This window comes from Triticum urartu, chromosome 6 (genome assembly GCF_003073215.2).
Source record: "Triticum urartu cultivar G1812 chromosome 6, Tu2.1, whole genome shotgun sequence".
NCBI classification, from domain to species: Eukaryota; Viridiplantae; Streptophyta; class Magnoliopsida; order Poales; family Poaceae; genus Triticum; species Triticum urartu.
Window position 1 is genome coordinate 33,934,551 of NC_053027.1, and position 24,481 is coordinate 33,959,031.

The 24,481-nt window shown below is 47.9% G+C and overlaps 5 protein-coding genes across 7 annotated transcripts; 3 read left to right on the top strand and 2 right to left on the bottom strand.

The window, feature by feature from the left end:
- Window positions 1-1,045: 1,045 nt before the first annotated feature.
- On the top strand, window positions 1,046-22,634 carry LOC125513707 (histone H4). The gene is made up of 3 exons (XM_048678871.1): window positions 1,046-1,426; window positions 21,344-21,347; window positions 22,623-22,634. Coding segments are annotated over exons 1-2 (312 nt in total). The 5' UTR covers window positions 1,046-1,116; the 3' UTR covers window positions 21,346-21,347; window positions 22,623-22,634.
- On the top strand, window positions 3,642-4,844 carry LOC125513705 (probable ribose-5-phosphate isomerase 3, chloroplastic). The gene is made up of 2 exons (XM_048678869.1): window positions 3,642-4,136; window positions 4,296-4,844. The coding sequence occupies exons 1-2, from the start codon at window positions 3,750-3,752 to the stop codon at window positions 4,731-4,733; spliced, it is 825 nt and encodes a 274-aa protein (XP_048534826.1). The 5' UTR covers window positions 3,642-3,749; the 3' UTR covers window positions 4,734-4,844.
- Window positions 5,289-9,054, bottom strand: LOC125513703 (serine/threonine-protein kinase Nek3-like). The gene is made up of 15 exons (XM_048678865.1): window positions 8,908-9,054; window positions 8,593-8,746; window positions 8,440-8,506; window positions 8,267-8,332; window positions 8,029-8,075; window positions 7,891-7,936; window positions 7,711-7,791; window positions 7,581-7,623; window positions 7,436-7,485; window positions 7,262-7,343; window positions 7,128-7,177; window positions 6,919-6,992; window positions 6,776-6,827; window positions 6,223-6,675; window positions 5,289-6,058 (listed from the first exon to the last, which is right to left on the bottom strand). The coding sequence occupies exons 2-15, from the start codon at window positions 8,676-8,678 to the stop codon at window positions 5,492-5,494; spliced, it is 1,764 nt and encodes a 587-aa protein (XP_048534822.1). The 5' UTR covers window positions 8,679-8,746; window positions 8,908-9,054; the 3' UTR covers window positions 5,289-5,491.
- LOC125513706 (histone H3.2) lies at window positions 12,578-13,218 on the bottom strand. Its single transcript, XM_048678870.1, has one exon. It carries the CDS (start codon window positions 13,158-13,160, stop codon window positions 12,750-12,752), a length of 411 nt encoding a protein of 136 aa, XP_048534827.1. The 5' UTR covers window positions 13,161-13,218; the 3' UTR covers window positions 12,578-12,749.
- LOC125513704 lies at window positions 15,838-19,466 on the top strand. 3 transcript variants are annotated; one of them, XM_048678866.1, is made up of 3 exons: window positions 15,838-17,049; window positions 17,829-17,955; window positions 18,931-19,466. In XM_048678866.1, exons 1-2 carry the CDS (start codon window positions 15,903-15,905, stop codon window positions 17,939-17,941), a joined length of 1,260 nt encoding a protein of 419 aa, XP_048534823.1. In that variant the 5' UTR covers window positions 15,838-15,902; the 3' UTR covers window positions 17,942-17,955; window positions 18,931-19,466. The 3 variants fall into 3 exon arrangements, with proteins under 3 accessions (XP_048534823.1, XP_048534824.1, XP_048534825.1); XM_048678867.1 differs by having other exon boundaries at window positions 17,853-17,955; XM_048678868.1 differs by lacking the exon at window positions 17,829-17,955.
- Window positions 22,635-24,481: the final 1,847 nt, after the last annotated feature.

A 24,481-nucleotide genomic window follows, 5' to 3' on the forward strand; every position in this document is an offset into this window, starting at 1 on the left:
ACCAACTCCAAGAAGGAGGACAAGCGAGATGCGGCCACCAACGCCTTGTCGCAAACGTGGGCAGCATGATGAATAAGGACTCAAGGGAGGAGGAGCGCCGACGTTTCAAGGCGGAGCAAATGGATGCTTTCATGGAGATCCAAAGAAGGAGGCTTGATCTTGACGCCGAGAAGCAAGCAAAGATGTTCGAGCTCGAGGCGGAGAAGCAAGCTAAGATGCTAGAGATCGAGGCCGCCAACGCCAAGACCAAGGCGAAAGAAGTGGCTCTCGCGAGCATGATGACCGGGGTGGAGATCATGATGGTGGATCTCAATACCGTGTCGCCAAGGAAGAGGCCGTGGTTCGAGAAGATGCAGGCCGACATGCTCAAGTTCGACGACGAGTGATCTATGACAGCGAGGGCCATCTTTTTTGTATGCCGGCACCACGGGAGCCGCGATGGCGTGGTCGAACTCAAGTCCCACCTTTTTTGTGTGCTGGCATGTGTGCCGGCCGGCTGACGAGTGCGCCAGCATGAACTGTGGTGATATTTTCTGAAGCCGGCATTGTATGTCGGCGCTGGCATGATCAGCCGCGGGCCTTTTTTATTTAAAAGTTGAATGCAGACATGAAATGGTTCGACGCGTTGGGCGCACTGCGGTCCCAAATGCAAAACTGGACGGACGCCGGGCGGGCGGCCGACCCAAACGAACACAAAACGGACAAATGCGCCGTCCGTTTGGATCGGCCCGTTGGAGTTGCTATAATGATCATGATCTTTCACCGAATGGAGCACATATAGTATATGTGATCGTGCTACATGTAATTTCATCCGTGCTACTCAAGCTTCGAACGGATGATGAACGAACGCACGAAGCACTCTTGGAACCGGCAACATCGAAAATTTGAGCTGCCGCCCGCCTGAACGCACAACGAAAATTGAGAGCCACGTCACCGATCCGCGCCACCTCTCTCGCGGATTGCCATCTTGACCGTCCAATCCCGTGCTGATCCAACGGCAGGCCGCACACTCCTCCCCTGTTAAATCCCCCTTCCATTCATCCCAATCCTCCCACCAGCCGCCGCCAGCACCGCTCCTCCTCCGTTTCCATCTCAGTCAGCTCCAAGCCGTCAACCATGTCCGGCCGTGGCAAGGGCGGGAAGGGGCTGGGCAAGGGCGGCGCCAAGCGTCATCGGAAGGTGCTGCGCGACAACATCCAGGGCATCACCAAGCCGGCCATCCGTCGTCTGGCGCGGCGGGGCGGCGTGAAGCGCATCTCGGGGCTCATCTACGAGGAGACCCGCGGCGTGCTCAAGATCTTCCTGGAGAACGTCATCCGCGACGCCGTCACCTACACCGAGCACGCCCGCCGCAAGACCGTCACCGCCATGGACGTCGTCTACGCGCTCAAGCGCCAGGGCCGCACCCTCTACGGATTCGGCGGCTGACCTGCGCCCGCTGCTGCTCCATCGAGTCGACTCTGCCAGCTGCTGCTGCTGTTGTTCTGGTGCTATGGTTTCGTTTCTGAGTTCGTGCGTTGCTGTTCCATCAGTCTGTGTAGTTAGTGGAAGGTGATGGATCTGAATGTAATGGGATTGTTGCTTCTTGCAAGAAACGAATCTGAATGCAATGGAAGTTGTGCTGCATCTCTCCATACGACTTTACCCCTTGGCTTTTTCCTGTACATTCTGAACTTTCTCAGCAAGAACATCAATGATGGCTCTTTCAGTTCGTTTTGATTTTTTGCTGAATGGGCTCCAAAAAATTTCGGTCTCAAAGTTCATACCACGTTTTGATTTTTCGTTGGCAGTCACAATTTTTGGTTGTGCAGAAACATTCTCTGAATGTAAGTGTTTTTCTTTCATCATTCATACTCATCTGTGTTCTAAAACTCTGCAGGATGGCAGAATTTTAGTGCAGTCAAATGGTTATAGAATTGACCATTGCTCAGCATAAAAGCTGGCTAACTTGTACTGACGTGAGAAGGCAAAAAACATCTTACAATCATCCTGTGCTAGTACTTTGTCAACTGCTATTTTGCTACCGGGCCATGTTTTTTTCCGGTTTTCTCTTTGATGGTGAGTGCCCAAGGTTTCCATCGGTTGGCTAACATTTGAATTTCAATCCTTTCATGAGTTATCTTAACAAATGAACTTTTCCACCTCCTCGCAAAGGAAAAAAAGCAACATAGATTTGATGCAGGCAAGGATAGGCTGAATTAAAGTGAAACTAACATTGTTTTGGATATGGCTCTACCTCTTAAGAAATAAAGCGTCTCTGTTATTTCTAGGCAATAAAAAAACTATGAAAATAAGGCAAACAATTTGGTTATTATGGCCCGAACAAGAATACATAAATCATAGCCAAGGAAAAAAACCGGTGTTATGGGTTTGCCTCTTTTGGCACCAAATTTTGACATGGCAAAAAACGTAGCTAAAATGGTCTCAAATGAAAAAGGTTATAACATGGAAGTTGTTCATTTCGAAACGAACAACTTTGATTTTTGGGTCATCTTCGTCCGTGGTCATATGCAACTTCAGAAGCCAAACATAAATTGCAGAAATTTGCCTCGGAAGTTCATCGCTACATCCAGGGTAACCGCCAAAAAGTTCCAATATTTACATAAGGCTGCACGCGTTGATTTTATCTTTCACATCCGCCATTTAGGATGCACATATGAAAGTCAGGGACGTGCATCTCCTTGTAGAGCCTGAAACTAGAGGGGATCACCGACGCCTCCCCTCTTCACCAACCTATCAAACTCCCGGTGGCCCAACATATTGAGTCCGCCATTTCCAAAATCAATTAAGAAACACGCATCGCAATCTCGGTTCCTGAATTTCGTGACACCGCGAACCAATGTACAAAGCCGAACCAATATCCTCGCCAAGGATAACATAGTGGTCTTGCCCCCACCCTCCTCCCGATTTGAGCCTGCACAACTCCAGTGCGCATAGCTACCCCCGGCCCACCGGCGGCGGCGCGCCATGTCGCACGAGGAGAGGCCGGGTAGATGCGCCACCCACAGAACATGCTCCTTTCCTCCCGCTACCTCCAGCTGCGACACCGACTCACCGGCGGCAATATGTTGTCTCCGTCGACATTGGCCCTGTTTGGATCCCTAAGTTAAAGTTAGTTTTAATTTGTTGGGGCTCAAATAATCCAAAAGTATCCAAACATGATGAGTTAATTTGGGTTAGTTGGATCTAACCCACCCAAAAAACTAGCCCACACTAAAGAAGCTTATTTGGATTAGTTCTTCTGGACCCACTTAAAAAATAGTAAAAAAAGTTACCTCTCCCATCCAAATAGGGTTTAAAATTGTCAAATGATTGAGAAAAAATATTTATTGTCAATCTAATCCTATCATCCAAACAACTCTTTGGTTAGAGTTAGTTTAAGGTTAGTTCAGAGTTAAAATATAACTCTAGCCTTTAACTTAGTTAGAGTATCCAAACAGGGCCATTGAATGGAAGCGGAACTCAGCAAAATGTTGGATCTCGGGAGACTCAAAGGAGGTATATCCCCATGGCTATAATCCAGTTTGTGCGGAGATTCGTGCAGAAAAATCCGACGGCTGTCGTCGCCTCACGCAGGATTCGTTCGAAGCTGACGTTCGGGCGGCGCTGACCCTCCAATTCACCACCAACCCTCAACCCGTCGTTGATCACCAGGCACCAACCCCCGCACATCTCCTCCGCCCTCTCTTCCTCCACCAGCTCCCCATCCACCCTCACCGAGCTCCAAGAACTCCCACCACCCACCCGGCATGGCCGCCGCCGCGACCGCCACCGCCGTCCGCCTCCACGCGGCGGCCACGCGACGCGCCGCCCCGCGCCGGCCGGCGCGCCTCGCGGTGCGCGCGGACGCCGCGCGGGCGGCGACGGCGCTGACGCAGGACGACCTCAAGCGGCTCGCGGCGGTGCGCGCGGTGGAGCAGGTGCAGAGCGGCATGGTCCTGGGGCTCGGGACGGGTTCCACGGCCGCCTTCGCCGTCGCCGAGATCGGCGCGCTCCTCGCCAGCGGGAAGCTCTCCGGCATCGTCGGCGTGCCCACCTCCAAGCGCACCTTCGAGCAGGCCACGTCGCTCGGGATCCCGCTCTCCACGCTCGACGACCACCCCGTCATCGACCTCGCCATCGACGGCGCCGACGAGGTCCTCTCCTCCCTCTTCCCTCGCCATTGACTTTCTCTCTGCACCGTACCATTTTAGTTCTGACGACTCTTACTGAGGTTCAGTTCAGATCGTCCCCTTAATTTTTCCCAAGAACCATCTATGATTAATTAACCATGTTCCAAATTTTTCACCAAGCAGGTCGACCCAGATCTTAACCTTGTCAAAGGGCGGGGTGGAGCCCTTCTCCGAGAGAAGATGGTCGAGGCCGCGTCAGGAAAGTTCGTCGTCGTCGTCGATGAGACGAAGCTGGTTACCGGCCTGGGAGGGAGCGGCCTCGCCATGCCGGTGGAGGTCGTGCAGTTCTGCTGGAAGCACAACCAAGTAAGGCTGCAGGATCTGTTCAACGAAGAAGGCTGCGAGGCAAAGCTGAGACTGAACGAGGATGGCAAGCCCTACGTTACCGACAACTCGAACTACATTGTCGATTTATACTTCAAGACGCCGATCAGGGACGCGTTGGGCGCGGGCAAGGCGATTGCGGCTTTGGAAGGAGTTGTTGAGCATGGGCTGTTCTTGAACATGGCAACTTCAGTGATCATTGCCGGATCCGACGGCGTCAGTGTCAAAACAAAGTGAGTGTTTTGGGTCAGCTGTTGCTGGTGTGTTGAGTTTACGATTTTTCAGTGAATAAGCTATCTGTGTAAAAGGAACAAATATAATGTTTTTCTATAGATATATATTTTTCTACGTTTTGTTGGTTCTCAGTTTATTTTGGGCTTGAAAGAAAATCACATTGCGGATAAAAACACCACTATAATTGATTGAAATTGAAGCCCTTGTGATCGTGACAAGTCAATGACATTAATCTTCTTGCGTGCCAATCATCTTCTAGAACAACACTTTGAATAAACTTGGGAGCCTGCATGTATATCAGATAATTCAGAATACACATACTCAAGCAAGCAAAAATAGCAAAATATAACGTACGGCTTATAGTCGTACCTGTTAAAAGCTCCTTTTCCCTTATTATTTTGGAGAAGAAGTGTCGGCTGCATATACATGTGAATGTGATCTTTCAAGGCAGAAGGGCCTACACTGAAACAGTCTTATCAATATAGAAATACAAAAACATGAACAGCCGAATTACAACTTTATTCAGATGCCAGCAAAATCTTCAGATAACTTGTAGTATTGAAGTACATCCAAGAACTGTTATTTTCTCAAAATGTCAACATGGTTTTGGAGTTGTATTCACAAGACAATTTCAGGTCAGAAAATTGGAGTACTGGTCCACAAGGGAGGTGGGTGGGGTGTTTACACAGTGGAACTGTACTGCCTGAAGCTAATAAAATGCAAATTATTGTGGGTTTATGTTTTCCTTCTGAGGCCTCTCCTTATAATCCCGTTTCTTTGAAGCTCTTTGACAACCATATGGCTGTCTCTCTTGGAGACGCCTTCCCAGGCCCAAAAGGCTTTAGCAAGATCCCCAGCTCCTGAAGTCTCTCTTGTTGGAGCAACTGGGCACTGAACTCAAGCAAGCCCTCTAGAGCCTCAGCTCGCTGCCGGTAGGACGTCGTGTCAAACCTCTTCTGCCTCCAATCGGACGAACTTCCGACTTGATTATTGTCGATACTGAGCAGGTTCGGATCATGAGTGTTGGTGTGGCTTTCGCTGCCCCCCCGGAGCACTTGGAAAGTGCATTTGTCCTTGGTGATCGATTTGTCAGTGATAGATGGTGGCAAGAGCTTCATGATGGGATACAACGGATCTTCAGAGGATGCCAGTGGGAATTCAGCAATTCTGTCGATTCGAGGTGCGTTAACTGAAACATCAGGAGACTTCAATTTGGTGAGAATGTTGACGACTCGCCTCTTCTCAGCTGCTTTGAACATGTGTGGGGAAAGTGATGCTCGCCGTGTAGCTTGTATTGTCTGATCCACTGAAGATCCTGATGGGGGAGGCTGATGGTGTCAAAACAACAAAAGGTTAATGCATAATATTTGATCAAAGTACACACAATGCGTCACACATGTACTACACATAATGCTTCACACATGCACTGACTAGGAAAAGGAAGTCTTCAAACATGGGCTTATGAAGGCAGCTAAAAGTAATATCTACATACCTCCTCTTTGTGAGCTGTTCTAGCATGAAATGTTTTTGCAGGTTCTAGCCGTCTCCTAGGAGTAGAGGACGCCCTTCGAGGGGTACGTGCTGGTGATCCTTTTTCTTTTGAATGTTTATCATCCATCGCTTCTTTGACAACTTCGTTGACCTGGACTGGTAACTGACCCATCTGTTGATGAAGCGGTTCTGAACAATCTTTTGCTGTTCTGGTAGACTGAGGAGGGCCATTGTTAGCAGTGGCATTGTCAAGTTCCACAATCCTCTGTGCTTTAAATGAATGACTCTTAACATATTGGGGTTTGCAAGTTTCTTCATCATCAGAACATGCAGTCTTGTTTTTTTCATGTCTGTTAGGAAGTATAGCTGTGAACATATTGCGAGCCGGACTTGATTTCGATTGGATTTCCAACACATAGGGCTGAAGATGCGGGTGGTTTAGCAGATCCGCAGCCTGAAAATCACAATCAGCATGAGGCAATGAGATGCGCAAATGAGTGCAGAAACTATTCAGTAAAACAAAATAATATGCTCTAGGAAAATGTGACTCATACACTTGGTCTGTGATCCGGATTTCTGCGCAGCATGCTTTTGATGAGGCCCCTACTGCACGGCAGAAAATAAACATGTTACAAACTTTTCAGATGTCATGAATAGCTCAAGAACTTCGTAAGATTAATGCGTTGCAGGTGCTTACAATGCACCCGAATATATAGTCGGTAGAGGAGCGACGACAGACTTGTTAATCTTGTTTATCAGTGTCTGCATATCCTGTTAGGAAAGAAAAATATCTTCTGAAATGCAAATTCTGGTGAAACATCATATGTCACAATTTACAGGATGGAACTGCAACTTTTCTTTTTGCGGGGAAGAAGGAATTGTAACTTAAAGAGCATATCAACTTACAAATGCTTTGAATGCATGCTTCAGCGCAGTCATCTCATAGATGCAGCATCCTGAAAGCTGCAGATGTTTAGCCAAGAGGAAAATGCGATATTCAGAGCAAGACATGTGACTGAATATTAGATAGGAGTACTTGCCTAGCGACCATATGTCGGACTTGGAGCCGTATGGAATATCAGCAAGAAGCTCAGGGCACATGTAACTGGGAGTTCCCACAACCTTCAGAAGAGACACGGTATATCGAATCATAAGCAACTTATACTAGAAAGAGAAACACCTACCTACGTACGGGTTGAGCAAGAACAACTTACCGATGAAGCTAAATCATCAGAAGTCAATACTTTAGCCAGCCCAAAATCACCTGTTTCAGACAAGATATATGTTAGGAACAGAACATATCGCCATCAGTTATTTCAGGTATTTGTCCCTAACTGTTTTTTATCAGAGCATACTTACCGAGCCGTATATTTTGGTCCTTTGTAAGAAATATATTTGAACACTGAAAAAAGCAGTCCATGGTGAGTAACCGGCTAGGCTTAACTGAAATGAAATGCGAGTATCAGATAAAGGCTACGAATATAGCAACCTTCACGTCTCGATGAAGGATATGACTGGCATGCAGGTAATCAAGCGCCATCAGGAGCTGCACAAGCCACACACAGAGTTTCTGCATCCAGAAAAAATGGGCATGGCAACGGGGAAAAATTCAGTAATCAGAATTTGCAGCTAGGTACTGAAGAACACATATTACAGAGTAGTTGAGCACCTCCTCCGGGAAATGGCTGCCGTTAGCCTTCTTAATGGCCTCTAGCCTGCAAATGCACAGGGGAAAACAGAGAACCACAATTTCGTCACATGTTCCAAATTCAGTTCAGAGCTTACTTCACAAGTTACATATACATACATGTCCCCTCCCTCGCAGTAACCGATCACGATGCACACATAGCAGCCCTGATGACAACAATAAAGACACTCATTTCAGGCGACGGCGGTCACATGAATCCTTCGGTTGAAACATTTTTTTTTGAAAGAGAATTTTCTGTAGGAACATTGAAACATGCAAGGAGAGAGCAAGAGCAAAGATTGCTCCTAGGACCCTGCCAATATGCGCAGATGAGAGAAGAGGGGAGGACCGTGCTCACCTTCTCCACCCAAGAATCTCTGTACTCCACAATGTACGGGCTCCTTACTTTCGCGATGAGCTCCATCTGCATGAACAAATTAAATGGTGAATTTCGCGCATTCATCAAAAGGTTAAACAAACCATCTGAATCAAATGCTGACATGTCACAAAAAAGGGAAGAAAGAGCTAGACCTCTTGGTGCGCGGATCGACGGCACCTGGCAGTCTGGCGGGCGAGCCGGATCTTCTTCAAGACATACCTGAAACAAGCCATGCCATACCTGAGATGCTCCAGGGATTGTGGAGAGCAAGAGCAAGGGTGGAATTGAAATGGAATTGCACCAACCTCTTCTTCTCAACCTTGTGCCTGACCAGGAGCGCAGAGCCAAAGGAGCCCTTCCCAATCTGCTCCAGCACCTCGTACTGATCCATCTTCTTCTTCTTCTTCTTCTTCTTCTTCTTCCCTGATCCGATTCAGCCCAAACAGAATGGCTTCTTCCCTGCCGAGAAACAAACGGCCCTGAAAGGGGAATCGCAAGAAAAAACACCCAAGGAAATCGGAGAAGATTTCGACGGACCACGCCAAAAGACGAATTCGATTCTAGCTGGAATGAAGAAGAGAAAAGCCGAAGCAAAACTGATGGACGGCAGTAATCGATACCTCGACTGGTGATGAATTGTTGAACAGGCTGTGCTCTTCGTCGCCTTACCTGCCTTCCATTTTTAGAGAGGGAGAAAGCCTGTAGTGCGCTCTGGCTATGGAGGGATGGACGGCCGGCCGTGCTCGCGAGAGCGAGAGGTTTTCAGAGTTTTCAAAGCGCGGAGAGAGAGAGAGAGAGAGAGTGGTGGGGGGCACACACGCGCGGCTGCGTACACTGTGTTAGGGAGAGAGAGAGAGAGAGAGATTTGACCAAGATTGTTAATGCGAACCCCGTCCACGGAGCATTGTTTATGGGCTTATTCGTACCGCCGACTCGTGATGGCGGAGCCCCTACGCGCTTCCTGTACAAGCCGGCTATAAAGCAGCGGAAGACAAATTACATGGTTTCTTATTGGGAAAGATACGGTCCAAGGACATGCAAGCAAGTACGAGTAGTACTGAAAATGAAATGATTGTGTGTATTGTTGGGCTATGCCTATTTTTAGGGCGACACTGGTTTTGCGGTGCTCTTTTGAGTGCCAGATCTCGAGCTCTGCGGTAAAAAAAATAAATTCTAATCGATATCTACATGTTCGTGTTTGCAATAACGCGTCACTTGATTGTTGATGAAGGGGTTGTTCAAAATTTGCTCAGTGCGTGAGAAACCGAGTAAATAGCATAAAACCACTGCAATTGCGGTTAGGGTTTCAAAAAGGCATCATTTTATAAATTTCCGCTAATTATTGTGCTAGAAAACATCGATGACTGGTTTGGTTAAATTCGAACCGTTTTATGATAGATGTGGCCCACAAGACATGGCCACGTATGCCCCCCCCCCTCCCACACACACACAAAAGATCGTTAGCCTCTCGACCCGTCCGGACCATATCTTCTCCACACTCACGCTCACTCTCTCCTCTCCCCCGCGCGTCTCTATCCCTTTGTCGATGATGGCGGCAGCAAAGCCCATGCACGGCGGCAAGTCGGTAGGAACAAAGGGACCGGCGGCGAGGGCGATTACTCTACGGCAGAAAACTGGCTCGGGAGTGGAAGCTTCTCCACACAACCGCCCGAGCCTTCGCCCTTATTACACGGCATAACAAAATCATGATGTTCAGTGAAACAAATAACAAATTAACAGCACAAACGGTTCAATCTTCCAACTGGGGAAAGACAATCAGGCCATCTGCATCCACCTGCCGTATATTTTTCCTTGATGTTCTCATCCAAGTTGGCATCCACTCGATTTCCTAAAAACCAATATCATTGAGAGTGGTCAACACTCTCCAAATAGTTCAGCACAGTTGATTTTCAGTTCTCACGTTAATCTAATGATAACTGATAACACAATTTCTGAAAGAAGAATAAAACAACGCCATCGATACCATGGTTAGATATCTCCCTATAAAAACAATAAAGATCATGGTTCAACTAGTACATTAGAAAAACCGTAATAGAAGTACTTAACAGGGCATACAGAGTCAATATGGTATATTAGCTTCTGCACATAGAAACAAACAAACAAACCAACACCAAAAAACAATGTAACATTGCATTTTAACCACGAGGTGAAATATTAACTGATATATTGACAGAAAAAATGGCATACACAGTTGACACATGATGATATAAGCAAAAACACAATGGACAAACTGGTAATAGATTGATTTTCTCAAAACACAATAGAAATATTTTTGTAGTCGGCAATTTTGTAAAGATTAGGCAGGTGAGGGCGTTCATTTCTAGCTTTGTTCTTACAGTGTGGCAGTTCCCTGCAGAAAAATAAAGAAATCCTACTTGAATGTGGAATTCGAACTGTATGGTTAGCATTCGACCAGGTGGAATTTGAACTTTATCATAGGTCTATTTAAATTCCACCCACTAGAGGAAAAAACTCATAGCAAGCCAAATTAACCCACATAGAAATGTTGGTGGAAACCATCATTATTGATAGGGAAATCAATATCTCTAGCTTCAAAATGTGCACATGCTAACACTACAGAGAAGTTTGGTATTTCTACACATATATAAGCCTTGCTAGAACAATGAAAAGTTTTCAGGTACTAGCAAAACCCTCTAAAAAAAAGCTACTAGCAAACCAATAAATTCATGGCCAGCAAGAGGAACTTTACATGGTATCGTTGTATGAAAAATAGATATCGAGAGTGGGAGTGGTGCAGAAAATTTAAACACGTACCAGCTGCTTGACGCCGAGTTGAAGAAAAATTATTGGCCAAAAAATCCCAATTTGTAGTCCAACAACCTTATTCCAACATGAGGATGGCCTGGATGCACGTTCATAGCATTCATCAAGGCAAACTCCGTGAATATCTCGGATTCTGTGAAACAGTAGCAGCCGACTTAAGTGATCAGTCTCGCAAAGATTGCCGGCCAAACACACAACACACATAATTGTAGTTCTTGAATACCAGAGTCATGACAGGCAAAGAAGATACCACGCGTGCCTGAATTAAGTGAGCAGGTGCATACTGAACGGTGTGATCATACAGCAACCTGAAATGTTTTGGAGCAACATCGTCGGTAAGAAGACACCTTCTTAAGTCCAGGAGCCCGAGACAGCAGCTTCACGATTATACAGGCACGTGAACAGGGAACAGACTGAACTGAACTTAAGTATATGAACGTCATTCAGGTTCATCAGATTCATTGGCACCCTGTACAGCAAACATGGTGCTGAAAATTGACACGGCCATGACAATCACTGAGGCTGAAACCCAGGCAAATTTGGAAACGTTTTCAGCGAGAAAACTATCCAGTGGGAGAAACCACTGAATCTGATGAACCATCCTGTTGTTTATCTAGCAGTTGGTCAGACGTATCTAAATAATAACGAAATGCAGGACTTTCTTCTGCTGGGCTTGTGGGTTATGATCGAAGACTGGCTTAATAATTGATGGAATATGTCAATTACACTGCAACTACAGTTTAGTGGTCAGGAAAAATATGCGATAATCTTACTTTTACTTGTTCATTCAGGAGAGGAAAATGGGGTCTTCATGACTAGACAAGCATACAGATTAGCAAGGGCCTTGCTTGCCAAGTTGCCAGGCAGGGACTCCTAGTATAAATTCTGTAAGCCAAAAGATAACCGATCTAGGTAGAAATGCAACAAGCAAGTGATATCAATAGAAAGAAGCTGAACCAAACTGTTACTGACCAAGCCACCAATGAATAATGAACACTGGTAATGAAATACAGCAAATGCACCGGTTCAGAATAACACCAAAACATTCAGTAGACGGTACTGCAAGGGATTTCAGAAACTTCACCTGCAGTGGTTGTCAAACAAAAAAAAATCAGTTCACTGACGTTCAAAGTATACTATCTTTGACATTAGCATCACAGGGGAGCAACTGAAGCATGACATTAGGTGGAAGAAACTGAATTTTTGACTGGGACTTTCGGCTCAAAATTTCAAGAAAATCTTGAGCAACACCATGGATGAAGCAAAGAAACCATTCGTTGATTTTCGAGGTATACAAACAACAAAAGCACAAGATGGACAGAGATCTGATAGCCAACTTTCATTCAGATTGCTGATAACAAAGTTTGACATTAGATGGAACAAACTGAAGATTTGGGCATTTACCAACAGCATGGATGAAGCAAAGAAACCATTCGTTGACATTTCAGGATTACGAACAACAAAATGCGTCAGAAGAACACAAAATGGAGAGAGATCTGACAGCCAACTTTCATTCAGATTGCTGATGACAACAAGATGGTAACATCAGACACTGCACTAGAACATCACACACACCCAACATAGCACGAACACGGGATCACTCCACCACGCAAAACACATGCTAATCTCTACACCTGCAGAAGAGACAGACACTATCCTAGGCCCTCTCGCCCCGGATGCGCCTTGCGAGCTGGATGTCCTTGGGCATGATGGTGACGCGCTTGGCGTGGATGGCGCAGAGGTTGGTGTCCTCGAAGAGCCCGACGAGGTACGCCTCGGCGGCCTCCTGCAGCGCGGAGACGGCGGAGCTCTGGAAGCGGAGGTCGGTCTTGAAGTCCTGCGCGATCTCCCGGACGAGGCGCTGGAAGGGCAGCTTGCGGATGAGCAGCTCCGTGCTCTTCTGGTACTTGCGGATCTCCCGGAGCGCCACGGTGCCCGGGCGGAAGCGGTGCGGCTTCTTCACGCCGCCGGTGGCCGGCGCCGACTTGCGCGCCGCCTTGGTGGCCAGCTGCTTCCGCGGCGCCTTGCCGCCGGTGGACTTCCTTGCCGTCTGCTTCGTGCGGGCCATCGGGTTTGCTTGGTGGATTGGCTGGGAGATTGGGGATTGGGGATTGGTGTGGATGGAGAATGGAGCCGATTCGGGGAGCGTTTTAACGAGGAGAGGCGTGGGCGGCGGGTGGGCGCGGGCGAGCGTTTTCGGCGCTCTGGTGTTTCGGGAAGGGGAGGTGAGTTTTGATCGTTGGATCTGCCAGCCGTGGACGGTGGGATTTCGTTTCACGCGGATCGTAGGGGGGCGATCCGTGGCTTCGGGGTTCCTGCGTTCTGATTGGTTGGCTGTTGCTAGCCAGCGCAGACGTGACCGTAGCATCCAGACTCTCTATTTGTTCGTGCCTGAATTTGAGTTGGCTCATGTCTTCTTCTATATTATATTATGGTTGTGCTTCAATCTCGAAAAGAAGATATTGTGTTTGCATTTTTTGCCACACACTGCTTCTCGTATTGTATGCTAGCATCATTTGAGTAATGCCACGTTTATGAAAATAATTTACAGTGTCACCTTATGGACATCGGGGTCCATGGTTTAACCACAGGGCAAGACAAAAATGCCAAGCGCGGTCACGAACGAAGAAACCATGGCACAAATAGGGCAACAAATACCCACACGGAAGGTCGGGACTGGCCGAAGCGATGGGTTCTCACTACCACCGACACACCAAAGTCGCTTCCCTCTTGCCCAAGCTCAAAGCCATCGACCCGTCGGCGGAAGGGGCCACAATGTGGAGAGGAGCACCGATAACAAAAGGACTTGCCATCGAAGACAAAAACATCGGTCACGCCACAACTCACCTACTCTGACAACGGTCATTAGCATGGAGGATGCCATGGGCGCTTGTGTGGGATTGTTGGCCAGATCCATCAGAATTGCATCTTCACTTCTAGGGCTAAGCACCAATGACGGAGAGACGGGGCTACGGGGGTGCCATGGACAAAGCATCGACAACCATGTTAATGATCATCGCAGCGGCAATGCTTAGTGACAGCAGGCCATGAAACAGGGCCGTTCAACAATGTACTCTATTCTACACCTAACGCTGAAGCATAACCTACTGTCGGTGGATCATCAGCCTCGAGTCGCCTAGAAGGGAGGACGCAGAGTTCGTTTCTCACCTCCAGCGACCAATATTCAAAGTTACCCGCACACTATATAGCGGTGCATATACTATTGTGTCGGCTCACGGAAGTTATCAATCCTTCAATCTAACTGTAGATAATCCATATTCCATTTTACTAGTTCATGATACCGACAGGTCAGAAGATACAACCAGAAGACCATGTAAGAAATGACTTCCGGCAAGAGAACGGAGAGATGGATAATAAGTACAATTGGCATACACTAGACATTTTCAGAGTAACACCATTTGTATAGCACTAAACTCATCCAACCTAACAATAGTTGCTACTGTAGAATAAGCAACGCTAACTATTACTCTGAACAAGAGCAAGACGTAGCAAGGAGAAATTAATGGACAACATTCTGTTCCGCAGATCATGAATGGGGTTGCATTCTTCCATGCCACGTTAATGGGCAACATTATGTTCCGCACCTATCTACTGGCGGCGGATCATGAATCTGCATAAGCACACTCATTTTGCATAGTACTACTAGTAACTATCAATTTGACAGAAGCAGCACAAATTCAGTTTGACAGAAGCAACACAAATTCAGTCACCACGTACGAGCCAACAAAGCACTGGCAACCATGTTTATGATCATCACAGCATCAATGCTCAGGTTGCTCAATCACAGCAAGCAATTAATCAGGGCTCCTATACCCTAGTCTCAGTGGATCATCAATCTTATCATTGTACTAAAAAGCTCGATCGCATCGCACCGATTAGTACTAGCACATCACAACAGAAACGAATCATTACTTAGCCTCGGTTTGCCGAAAAAGCATCAGAAATTCAGTTCCGGGAAATCATTCAGCAACTTCCATGCATCACTATTACTTGAATGATTTGAGTTTTTGTTTTCTTTTTGCCACAAACACAGTCATATTTCGGGTACAATGACCAAGGAAGATCATGTAAAAAAATAAGACTTCATTTCAAAAAATTAAATAAACTAGCAATGAGATTTTGAATATTCCTAAGAAGAAATGAATATAGGGTCACCTAAAAGGATTATCAGCCTCTTATATTTCACCAATTTAAAATTGTTGCAGCAGGATAAGGTTATAAAGTTTTGTTATAAATGTCATGAAATGAGATTTTGCTTCGTAAAAATCTCTTATCCTATGCACGCAGGGTATAACTACAAGCTAGAAAATCCACACTAGCAGTAGATACTCTGTAGCTATCAATCTATGTACAAAACAATGCATGTCTTTGTAACTAATTTTTGGCACTATTAAACTAGAATTGGAAAATTAAGCTTTAGTAATATTTCATATTCACGGTTTACGCTATTAGTGCTTCTTCGGCGTGTATCTGTCTTGTGTCTTGAACAATTTTTATTAAAATTTATGCATTTTTTTCTCAGTTGCAACACATTGGGCATGTTTGCTATGTATCATAAAAATTCAGAAGAAATCTAAAAAATAAGCGGTCCGTGCCGTGCGGGTGAGAGCCTCGCCTAGGCGCCTGAGCACGGTCCCATGCGTGGCATGGGCCAGGCACGGCCCGTTTAGCCGCGTGCCGGGCCAGCTATAGTCGAGCCCAACCAAGCAGCAGAGGCCGTGTGTGGGTGTCTCGCCGAACCCCTCACTCCTCTCCCCATTCCACCCAAACCCCACCCCACGCCACGGCCATGGCGCCGCCGCGGACGAACCTGATCGACGACGACGTCCTCGCGGAGATCCTCCTCCGCCTCCCGCCGGGCGAGCCGGAGCACCTCTTCCGCGCCGCGCTCGTCTGCAAGCCCTGGCTCCGCCTCATCTGCCTCCCCGCCTTCCGCAGCCAGTACCGCGCGTTCCATGGCGCCCCTCCGCTGCTCGGCCTCCTCTACCGGAACCAGGTCTGCGACGGGGACCCGGCCCCTCGCTTCGCCTCCACCACCTCGCTGCCCGACTTCCCCCACCCGGCCTCCGACCGCTGCCCCGCGCGCCCCCTCGACTGCCGCCACGGCCGCGTCCTCCTCCACGTGTCCCACGATTCGGATGTGGATCTCCTCGTCTGGGACCCCGTCACCGGAGACCGCCGCGTGGTGCCCGATCCGGACGTCGACTGGATGGTCTACACCGCCGCCGTGCTCTGCGCCGCCGCCGGCTGCGACCACCTCGACTGCCACGGCGGCCCCTTCCGCGTGGTCTTCCTGGCCACCGACGACCGCGAAGAGGTCGTCAAGGCAACCGTGTACTCGTCGGCGACAGGCGCGTGGAGCCCGCCGGTCTCTCTTGACGATAGCTGTGAATGCTATGCCCGGCACAAGCGAGACGCAACTGCAGAAATGATGTTCTTCTCCTCCTACATACCCTATGTCCAGCCCAGGCGAGTGGCCGCTATTGGTGATGCAGTTTACTTCACAATTTCGCGGTCCAGTGCCATCGCCAAGTATGATTGGGGCGAGAATCGCCTGTCTGTGATTGACCCGCCACCACCAGATACAGAAGTGTACGGCGGTTTCGTCTCCCTCATGGTCATGGAGGACAATTCGCTGGGGCTCGCTGGTGTTGAGGATTCCACTTCCAGTCTGCATATCTGGTCAAGGACGGTGAAGGGAGCTGCAAAATGGGTACAATGCATGGTCATTGACCTGGAGAAAGCCATGCCCATGGCCAATCCCCGCGAAGGTCATGGAGCATATGTGGTTGGTTTTGCAGAGGGTGTCGGTGTCATCTTCGTCAGAACAGATGCTGGCTTATTCACGCTCGAGCTCAAGTCCGGGCTGGTGAAGAAAGTTGATGAATTTGGGGTCTACTTTTCCGTTTTACCCTACATGAGCTTCTACACTCCTGGTATGGTACCAGCTGTTGATTCTGTTGCTCTTCATTTTACAGATTCCATATGTTTGCTTACATAGTTGGTTCTTGGTTGTGAACAGTCAGTCATATTGCAAGTAATGTTCTTTGTTTGTTAGTTTGTATTCCTGTATAGATTTTGCCAAATTCAAATTTGTGTCTGCTAGAAAATATGTAACATGTGACATTGGAAAACAGAACATGATTTTGTTATTAAGATTTACCTGTTAAGGACCATGATGACACGCATTGGTTGAATTGCCAAATATGCATATAGCCTTGTCAATCTAGTATGTTCCTGTTATCTTATCTTGCTTCAGACTTTGTTGGAAAAACATTCTACTTTTGGCATAGCTCAAGCTTACATCTTAAGCTCAGTCTTGTAACCTCTGATATTACCACTAGCACATAGCTTACCAAAGTGGAACGCTAAGTAAGACTTAGTTATGAGTTTTCTGCATGGTATCTTTTCAGATCATGGCATTGCTACCGGCAGCAAATATTACTTGATCTCTTAGTCTGCTGCTGCTGCTGTTTTCTTTTAGATTTGCCACTACCAAGTTGTTTATTTTTCCTTTTAGGAGTTTACATACAGATGGTCCAGGTCATTACGATCAATTTCACCCTGATCATAATATTTAGAAGTTGTACTTCTGTTTAGTATGTCAGCCATATTTCTGTTACTTTTTAGCTAATGCTCAACCGAGTTACTTGGAACTAGAATCATGTGTAGTCTATCTGTCTGCCATTTCCCTTTCATGAAATTTGTATATCAGGTTCTGTGTTGGTCTTGTCTTCAGATGGGATGTCAAGTAGCAGCGTCACTGTCAGCTTTTTTGGACAAACAATTGGAGATACAAATCCGAGTCACAATTTGATATCACAGTAAAATGTTTACCATTTGTAAGTAGATTCAAAACCTCATCTAATAGGTGGAAATCAGATATTTTACATTGTTAAGGTTATGCTGTCAGCCTGTCATAGAGCAAAAAATTTGTGTGGTCATTTGTGAGATATGGACTCAAGTCATGTTATTCTTGTGCTATTCTATGGAGCGGTCCATGGGAAGCAGGGGTAATTGCATCATTAACCCTTAAATTTCTACTTATCTCTAGGGCCATTTGATGGACTAGCAGCGTTTTTCTTTTCGTCTTGAATGCCCAGGAGGGCCACACATCATTGTATTAAAGAAGGAATAAAATGTCCATACAAGGAAAGCTGAAAAAAGAATGGTAGAGGATGGGAATGGAAAGTAAATAGGAAACAGGAAAACACTAGTTTAAGCCTCTCATAACAGGCCACACCGAGAGAAAGAAACCAATGACTAGAATTTTTCCGAACTTTATGTATTTGATGAAGAGAGAAGGGGCTGCTAGGTTATTCCTAAATATTTAAACAACCTTGTGCTTATCCGTTAGCCAGCGTTTTCTTTACTGCGCCTGTGTGTTTGCTTAGCTTGTTGGTTTTGTTTGGGAACAAAGTCATGCTGTGTAATCAATACTCGTTGACATGTCGATGTTGCTAGCCCATTTGTGTGCACTAGTGCAAACTGAATGTGTGGCCTGGGAAACCAGCTTAATTTGAATATCTGAAATTTGAAACTTGTCATGGACTACATTTGTTCCATCTCACAATGTAAGACGTTTCTGCAATTGCAAGCTAAGCTTGCAAAAACGTCTTACATTGTGGGATGGGGGCAGTATTAAACATGCAAGGAAAGCTGTTGATAAATATGACATTATTACGTCGCTACTTTCTTCCAGATTTTTCTTAGAATCATTCTTTTATTTTTCTGGCACGTGTTGTATTTATGTAATCAGACTGTAAAATGCTAAGTTTAGGTGTTGGTTTTGATATCTGTGCATGCTATCTTTTCAGACCGTGGTAGATTGTCATCGCTGGCAAGGCTCACTGATGTCTGACGCGCCACTCAAGAGCAGGACCTGGCGAAATGGACGAATCCGTCACTACCCGAATTCTTCTTTTGCGAATCACTAACCGAACTTAATTCTGCTGCTGGTGGCTTCCTGAAGTCCTGGGAGATCCTTTATTTATTTTCTTGAGTAGTTGAAGCATGACTGGTGCAGGTCGTTATGACATGCGAGGGATTGAGGTTTTGTATCCTGTGGTCACAGGTCGACCCAAAATTCAGCCATCCAAACCAACTAGCTAGTCCTGATTTCAAAGTAAGAAATGTAGAAGGAAAATGAACTGAGAGCAGCGTCCCAGAGCTACTGAGGTCAATCATGGATGTTTTAGTCGAACTCGTGCTGATCCTTGTAGGCCTAAAGGTTGTAGAAGCATCAAATATGCGGGGTGTATTTGATGTTTCAGTTGCTGTTTGGCTAATGTTTCACTGAGGTAGGCTAATATGTGGGGTCTGTCGCTGTTCTATCCTGGAAAGTTAACATTGACACTCGGTCTTGGTGTTGGTTTTATACTTTTATGTTTTTCAAATGACGTTAAAAGGGGGGCAAAAATAGTTAACCTGCAACCGTATTGTCAATTTGTTTTATTAAATCACACAACTATTTTTATTTAGAAGTGTCTAGGACCGTTTCTAGATTGCACTTTGCATTGTTCACGTGTGCTTCCTGGCAATGAACAACCGCGGGTCAATCATGTGGGCTGCCTCTTTGTATGCTAATGCGCTCCACCACTTACCTGCGAGTGTGTGAGAGAATGAGTGCGTGTGTGCGCGTCTTCTCTTTGTATATGTACTCTACAATGCGCGTGTATGTGAGAGAGACATCGACCCGAAGAAAGATGATATTTGTGTGAGTCAGAATGGTATGAGTTGACGCGAGGGAGAGTGTGTATGCTAGACATCGGCCCAGAGAGATGTGAGAGATTCGAAAGAGACCTAGAGAGCGGGGAGAGACTGTGCATGCAAGAGATTGGCTTAGAGAGAATTTTTTTTTGAAAGGCTACTACATTTATTCATTCAATACAACAGTTTACAACAAACGTAGCACACGCCGGAAAAACACCAGAGGGCTCAAACGTTTGAGCACAACAGCCAAAAACACCCCACAAAAATGAACATTAAACACACATCCATGAGGGTGTTAATCGCTGCACGGAGCCTTCGCCTGCCACCACCCACCGTCGTCGCCGGCGGTTGAGGAGACAGGACCCACATGCCAAAGAGCTGTTGTCGCACCATCGCTACGAAGCTTTGTGAGCCGAAGAAAGCATCCCTCATCATGGACGACGAAGCACATATCGTTGTGGCGTGTCGGCTGGGGTCCAACCCCGTGCAACTCGAGCCACAGATCCATAGTCTTCAATCAATGTTGTCGATGAAGAAAAGCAGAACCGCCATCCTGCAACCATCAAGCAAGCAAGCACTGGAACAGCATCCAAACTCTGCAAACTGCCGCCACCGTGAAAGACGAAGGACGCCGTCTGACTCCTAAACATGACGACCCTATAGGCCTCACAACGGGGAGGAAGCCGGAGGACACACATCCATAGCTTGGTCGATGCCGCCGCCTCGTCTACCAAACCCGAAAACAAAAGCCTCAATGGACGAACCATCCGACGAGAAAGATGAAGCCCACGCTCCTTGTCGCCTCAAGGGGAAGGACCACCGCGATGGGGTTGGAGCATGGGACAAATTATTCGAGAGAATGACGCCGCCTCCATCACAACACCACTGCCAAAAAAATCTAGCCCTAACCTACTACCAGCGAGAAACGGGGAATCGGGGTACCCTGCTCCTCCCGCCGCCGAAACGGCAGGCGGAGGGAGGGGAAACCCACCGGCTCGCCGCCGGCGGCGGTTGGGGACTCTCTCTCCTGTCGGATGAAGAATCTGTTATGAAGTGAGCATGTATTCCATCGGGCCAACAGGCCATCACATATACATGAAGGGAAATAAGCAAAGAAGCCCTTATACAATATGATAACTACACACACAACACAACCCTGTTCTAACACCCCCCCTCAAACTCAAGAGGGATCTTGGACACCGAGTTTGGACAGGAAAAAGCTGTGTCGGGACCGTGTTTGAGCTTTTGACAGGATAAAGGTGAAGAATCAGGTAGAGTCAAAAAAGAGAGAGGCTCGACTAATGACTCGGTGGTGGCAGTAGAAGAATGACGAGGGTAGAAGGAGCGAGACTCATCAAAAGTGACATCTTTGGAGATTCTCAGTCTCCGAGCAATAGGGTTCCAGCAACGGTAACCTTTGTGCTCCAAACTGTAGCCAAGGAAAACACATTCAACAGATTGAGCAGTCAATTTGGTGCGTTCTGAGGGTGGAGAAGAATAAAACAGGCACAACCAAACAGGCGTAGACCACTATAATCAGCTGGACCATCACCTAGATGATCAACTGGTATCCCTCCCTGAAGAGCAACATAAGGCTGAATATTAATGAGATAAACAGCGGTAGAGACAGCCTCAGCCCAAAAGTGCGGGGGAACAACAGAAGATAAAAGAAGAGCCCGAGCAGTCTCAAGGACGTGACGATGTTTGCGTTCAGCCATCCCATTTTGAGCATGGGCACCAGGACAGGAATACTGAGGAAGGGTACCCTGTTCAGCAAGGAAACCACGTCGAAACAAAGGAGGCAGGACCCCATACATCAGAGTGAACAAGTTCAAAAGCTCGTTGAGAAATAGAATTACTAGAGGGATAGGGGAGTTGTATCTGCTTGCCAAGCTTACAACCCATACAAGTTAGTGAACTATTACCAGATACCGACCCTAGAACACCACTCCTAACCAAGGAAGACAAGCGGGAGCCACAAATGTGACCCAATCGATGATGCCATTGAGTGAAGGATGTGGTGGAGGTGGCAGCTGAAGCAAAAGGGGTGGTGATGTCCGACTGGCTAGAGGACGCAGCGGAAGGAAGGCGCAGCCAATCGAGCTCCCAAAGGCGCTGAGAGTCATGGCGCCGAGGACCGAACCCAACCAGAGTCCCCGTACGACGATCCTGAACACAACAAGAGTCAGAATCCAGAATAACACGACAACCCAAGTCAGTAAGTTGGCCAGCAGATAGAAGTTGCATAGTCAGTTTAGGAACATGAGAAACGGCAGGGACATGAAAAGAAGACGCGGAAAGAGTCCCTCTTGCGGCAACAGGAAGAGAAGTGCCATCTGTAGTCTGAACCGTAAGTGGAGAAGGCACAGAGTTGACAGCACAAAGGTGATCTCTGTGTGGTGTCATGTGGAAGGAGGCCCTAGAATCAAGAATCCAGGGCAAAGATGTACCTGACGAAGAGTGCGGTGGTGGACCAGACGTCTGACCAGCAGAACTAGCAGAACCTGAGGATGGTGCAGAAGCAGTAAGGCGGCGCAACAAGGTGAGCATCTCCTGGTGAACCTTCTCAAGGGAGCCCTCATGAGAATTAGAGGAGTCTCCTGAGTCCTTTTGAGGACGGCCATCTCGGCCACCCTGTTTCCTCCTCTTGATGCACTCCGTGATCACGTGACCATCCTACTTGCAATAGTTGCAGACAGCACTAGTGGAGGTTGCTTCCACTTGTGTAGAAGACGGCACACCAGGCAGCGGTGGTGGAACGCGGGCAGCCAGGACTGTTGAAGAGGATGGCAATAAGCCCGTGCTCCGTAGATGCACCTCCTCAGATCGCACCTCAGCAAGGGCCTCCAGAGTAGAGAGCCGAGGATGGCGTGCCAATAGCTAAGCACGACTCTGCTCGAACTCCGGCCAAAGGCGAGTGAGGAAGCCGTAGAGGCGACGAACCTCCAGCTTAGCTTGTTGCCGCACACATCACTGACATCTGCGACAAACTTCAGCTCCCAGAGAGTCCAATTGGCGCCACAGCGCCGACATCTTGTAGAAATCACCACAGTAGCATCTCCCTGTTGTAGTTGTTGCTCTTGACGAACAACAGAGAGATACATGGCATCCCCTGTAGACTCATAGCGATGGCGAAGGTGCTCCCACATCTGATATGCAGTGGTAAGGGCCACCACATCCATGGTGAGATCAACATCCATGCTGTTCACCAAGATAGAAGAGGCTCGAGCATCATCATTTGTCCATTGCTTGTACAAGTGGAGTTGATTCTGATACTCTTCAGTGGCCTCTTCAAAAGCATCTAGCATCTCACGTTGCTTGGTTTAATCGGCATCAACAGGGAAGGCCAACTCAACCGGAGGAGTGGGCAGCAGGGGACAAGGCAGAGCACCAGATAGGTGCTCCCAGACCAGCTGGCCCCTCATGTGCAGCTTCATATGCTGCACCCAGTCCCTATAGTTCTGTCCGTTGAAGATAACAGTACATCGTGGGACTGGGACAACACCGGTGGTGGTGGAGGGCGCCATTCCAGCAGAGCAGCAACAACAGCTCGTTGAAGACCACCAGCAGCAGGAGGCACAACTTGATGGCGGCAGCAAACCAGGAGGAGAAGAGCAGCAGTAGTCGCATGTTGAAGAGTAGCAGCAGCAACTCGTTGAAGAAGAGCAGCAACAGCATGTTGAGGCGGCGGCGCCGGCCGGGAAGGGCGGTGACATCAGCGGCCTGGACCAACAGGCGGCAACGGCTACCAGGAAGAAGAGGGGAGAGGTCGATGAAGAGAGGAGCGGCGGCCGACAGCGGCGACGGCGGCGGCGGCTGGGGAACCTAACCCTAGCTCTGATACCATGTTATGAAGTGAGCATGTATTCCATCGGGCCAACAAGCCAGCACATATACATGAAGGGAAATAAGCAAAGAAGCCCCTATACGATATGATAACTACATACACAGCACAACCCTGTTCTAACAGAATCATTCAAGTCGCAAATGAAATTGTAGAAAAAGAACTCGTCGGCGGAGTCCATTTGTACCTTGCGGGCAAATTGTCGAAAAGCTTGCGGGCGTCATTGAAGAAGCAGGCCGACGAAGAGCTGCGCACCTCCTCTGGACCAGGTAGCTGGCTTAGCGGCGTCCGGCGAGCGTGGCATCGTCGTCGTAGGAGCTGGCCGGGGGCACGAGGGGCGAGGTTGTGCTAGCTGCGACGTCCGGGAAGCCGTGGTGGCCCGGCGGCGAGGCGGCAGTGGCGGCGACGTTGGAAGGTGGCGTGCTGCGGGGGAGGTATGTGGGTGCGGCTGGCTGGCGAGGGCACCGAAACTGGGCGGCGGTGGTGACGGGGTGGGGCGGCCGGGTGCTTGCTGTCTATGGGAGGAAGAGAATGACCTATGGGCCAGGGGGAGGAGTAGGCGGGCGTCGCGCGCGTCCGCCTTGTGTCCGCGCGAACGCAAATTAGGCCCAAATTTGGGCCTGTAATGGGTCGCCCGGCGGACGAAAAGCGGATGCGCGTCCGTTTGGGTCGGCGCGTTGGGCTGACCTTTGTGTCCGTTTTGAACCAAACTGACACGCGCGGACAAAATGGGTCGGCGCGTTGGAGTTGCTCTTATGCTATCCTACTTAATGAGCCCCTCATAAGCCCACTTATCTTTTAGTCTTTACGCA

Coding starts and splice junctions, on each gene's coding strand:
- LOC125513707 (XM_048678871.1), top strand. CDS start 1,117: ATGTCCGGCCGTGGCAAGGGCGGGAAGGGGCTGGGCAAGGGCGGCGCC.
- LOC125513705 (XM_048678869.1), top strand. CDS start 3,750: ATGGCCGCCGCCGCGACCGCCACCGCCGTCCGCCTCCACGCGGCGGCC. Junction 4,137..4,295: donor CCATCGACGGCGCCGACGAG/GTCCTCTCCTCC, acceptor TTCACCAAGCAG/GTCGACCCAGATCTTAACCT.
- LOC125513703 (XM_048678865.1), bottom strand. CDS start 8,678: ATGGATCAGTACGAGGTGCTGGAGCAGATTGGGAAGGGCTCCTTTGGC. Junction 8,333..8,439: donor GTCGATCCGCGCACCAAGAG/GTCTAGCTCTTT, acceptor TTGTTCATGCAG/ATGGAGCTCATCGCGAAAGT. Junction 7,178..7,261: donor GTCCGACATATGGTCGCTAG/GCAAGTACTCCT, acceptor TGCAGCTTTCAG/GATGCTGCATCTATGAGATG.
- LOC125513706 (XM_048678870.1), bottom strand. CDS start 13,160: ATGGCCCGCACGAAGCAGACGGCAAGGAAGTCCACCGGCGGCAAGGCG.
- LOC125513704 (XM_048678866.1), top strand. CDS start 15,903: ATGGCGCCGCCGCGGACGAACCTGATCGACGACGACGTCCTCGCGGAG. Junction 17,050..17,828: donor CATGAGCTTCTACACTCCTG/GTATGGTACCAG, acceptor TTTGTATATCAG/GTTCTGTGTTGGTCTTGTCT.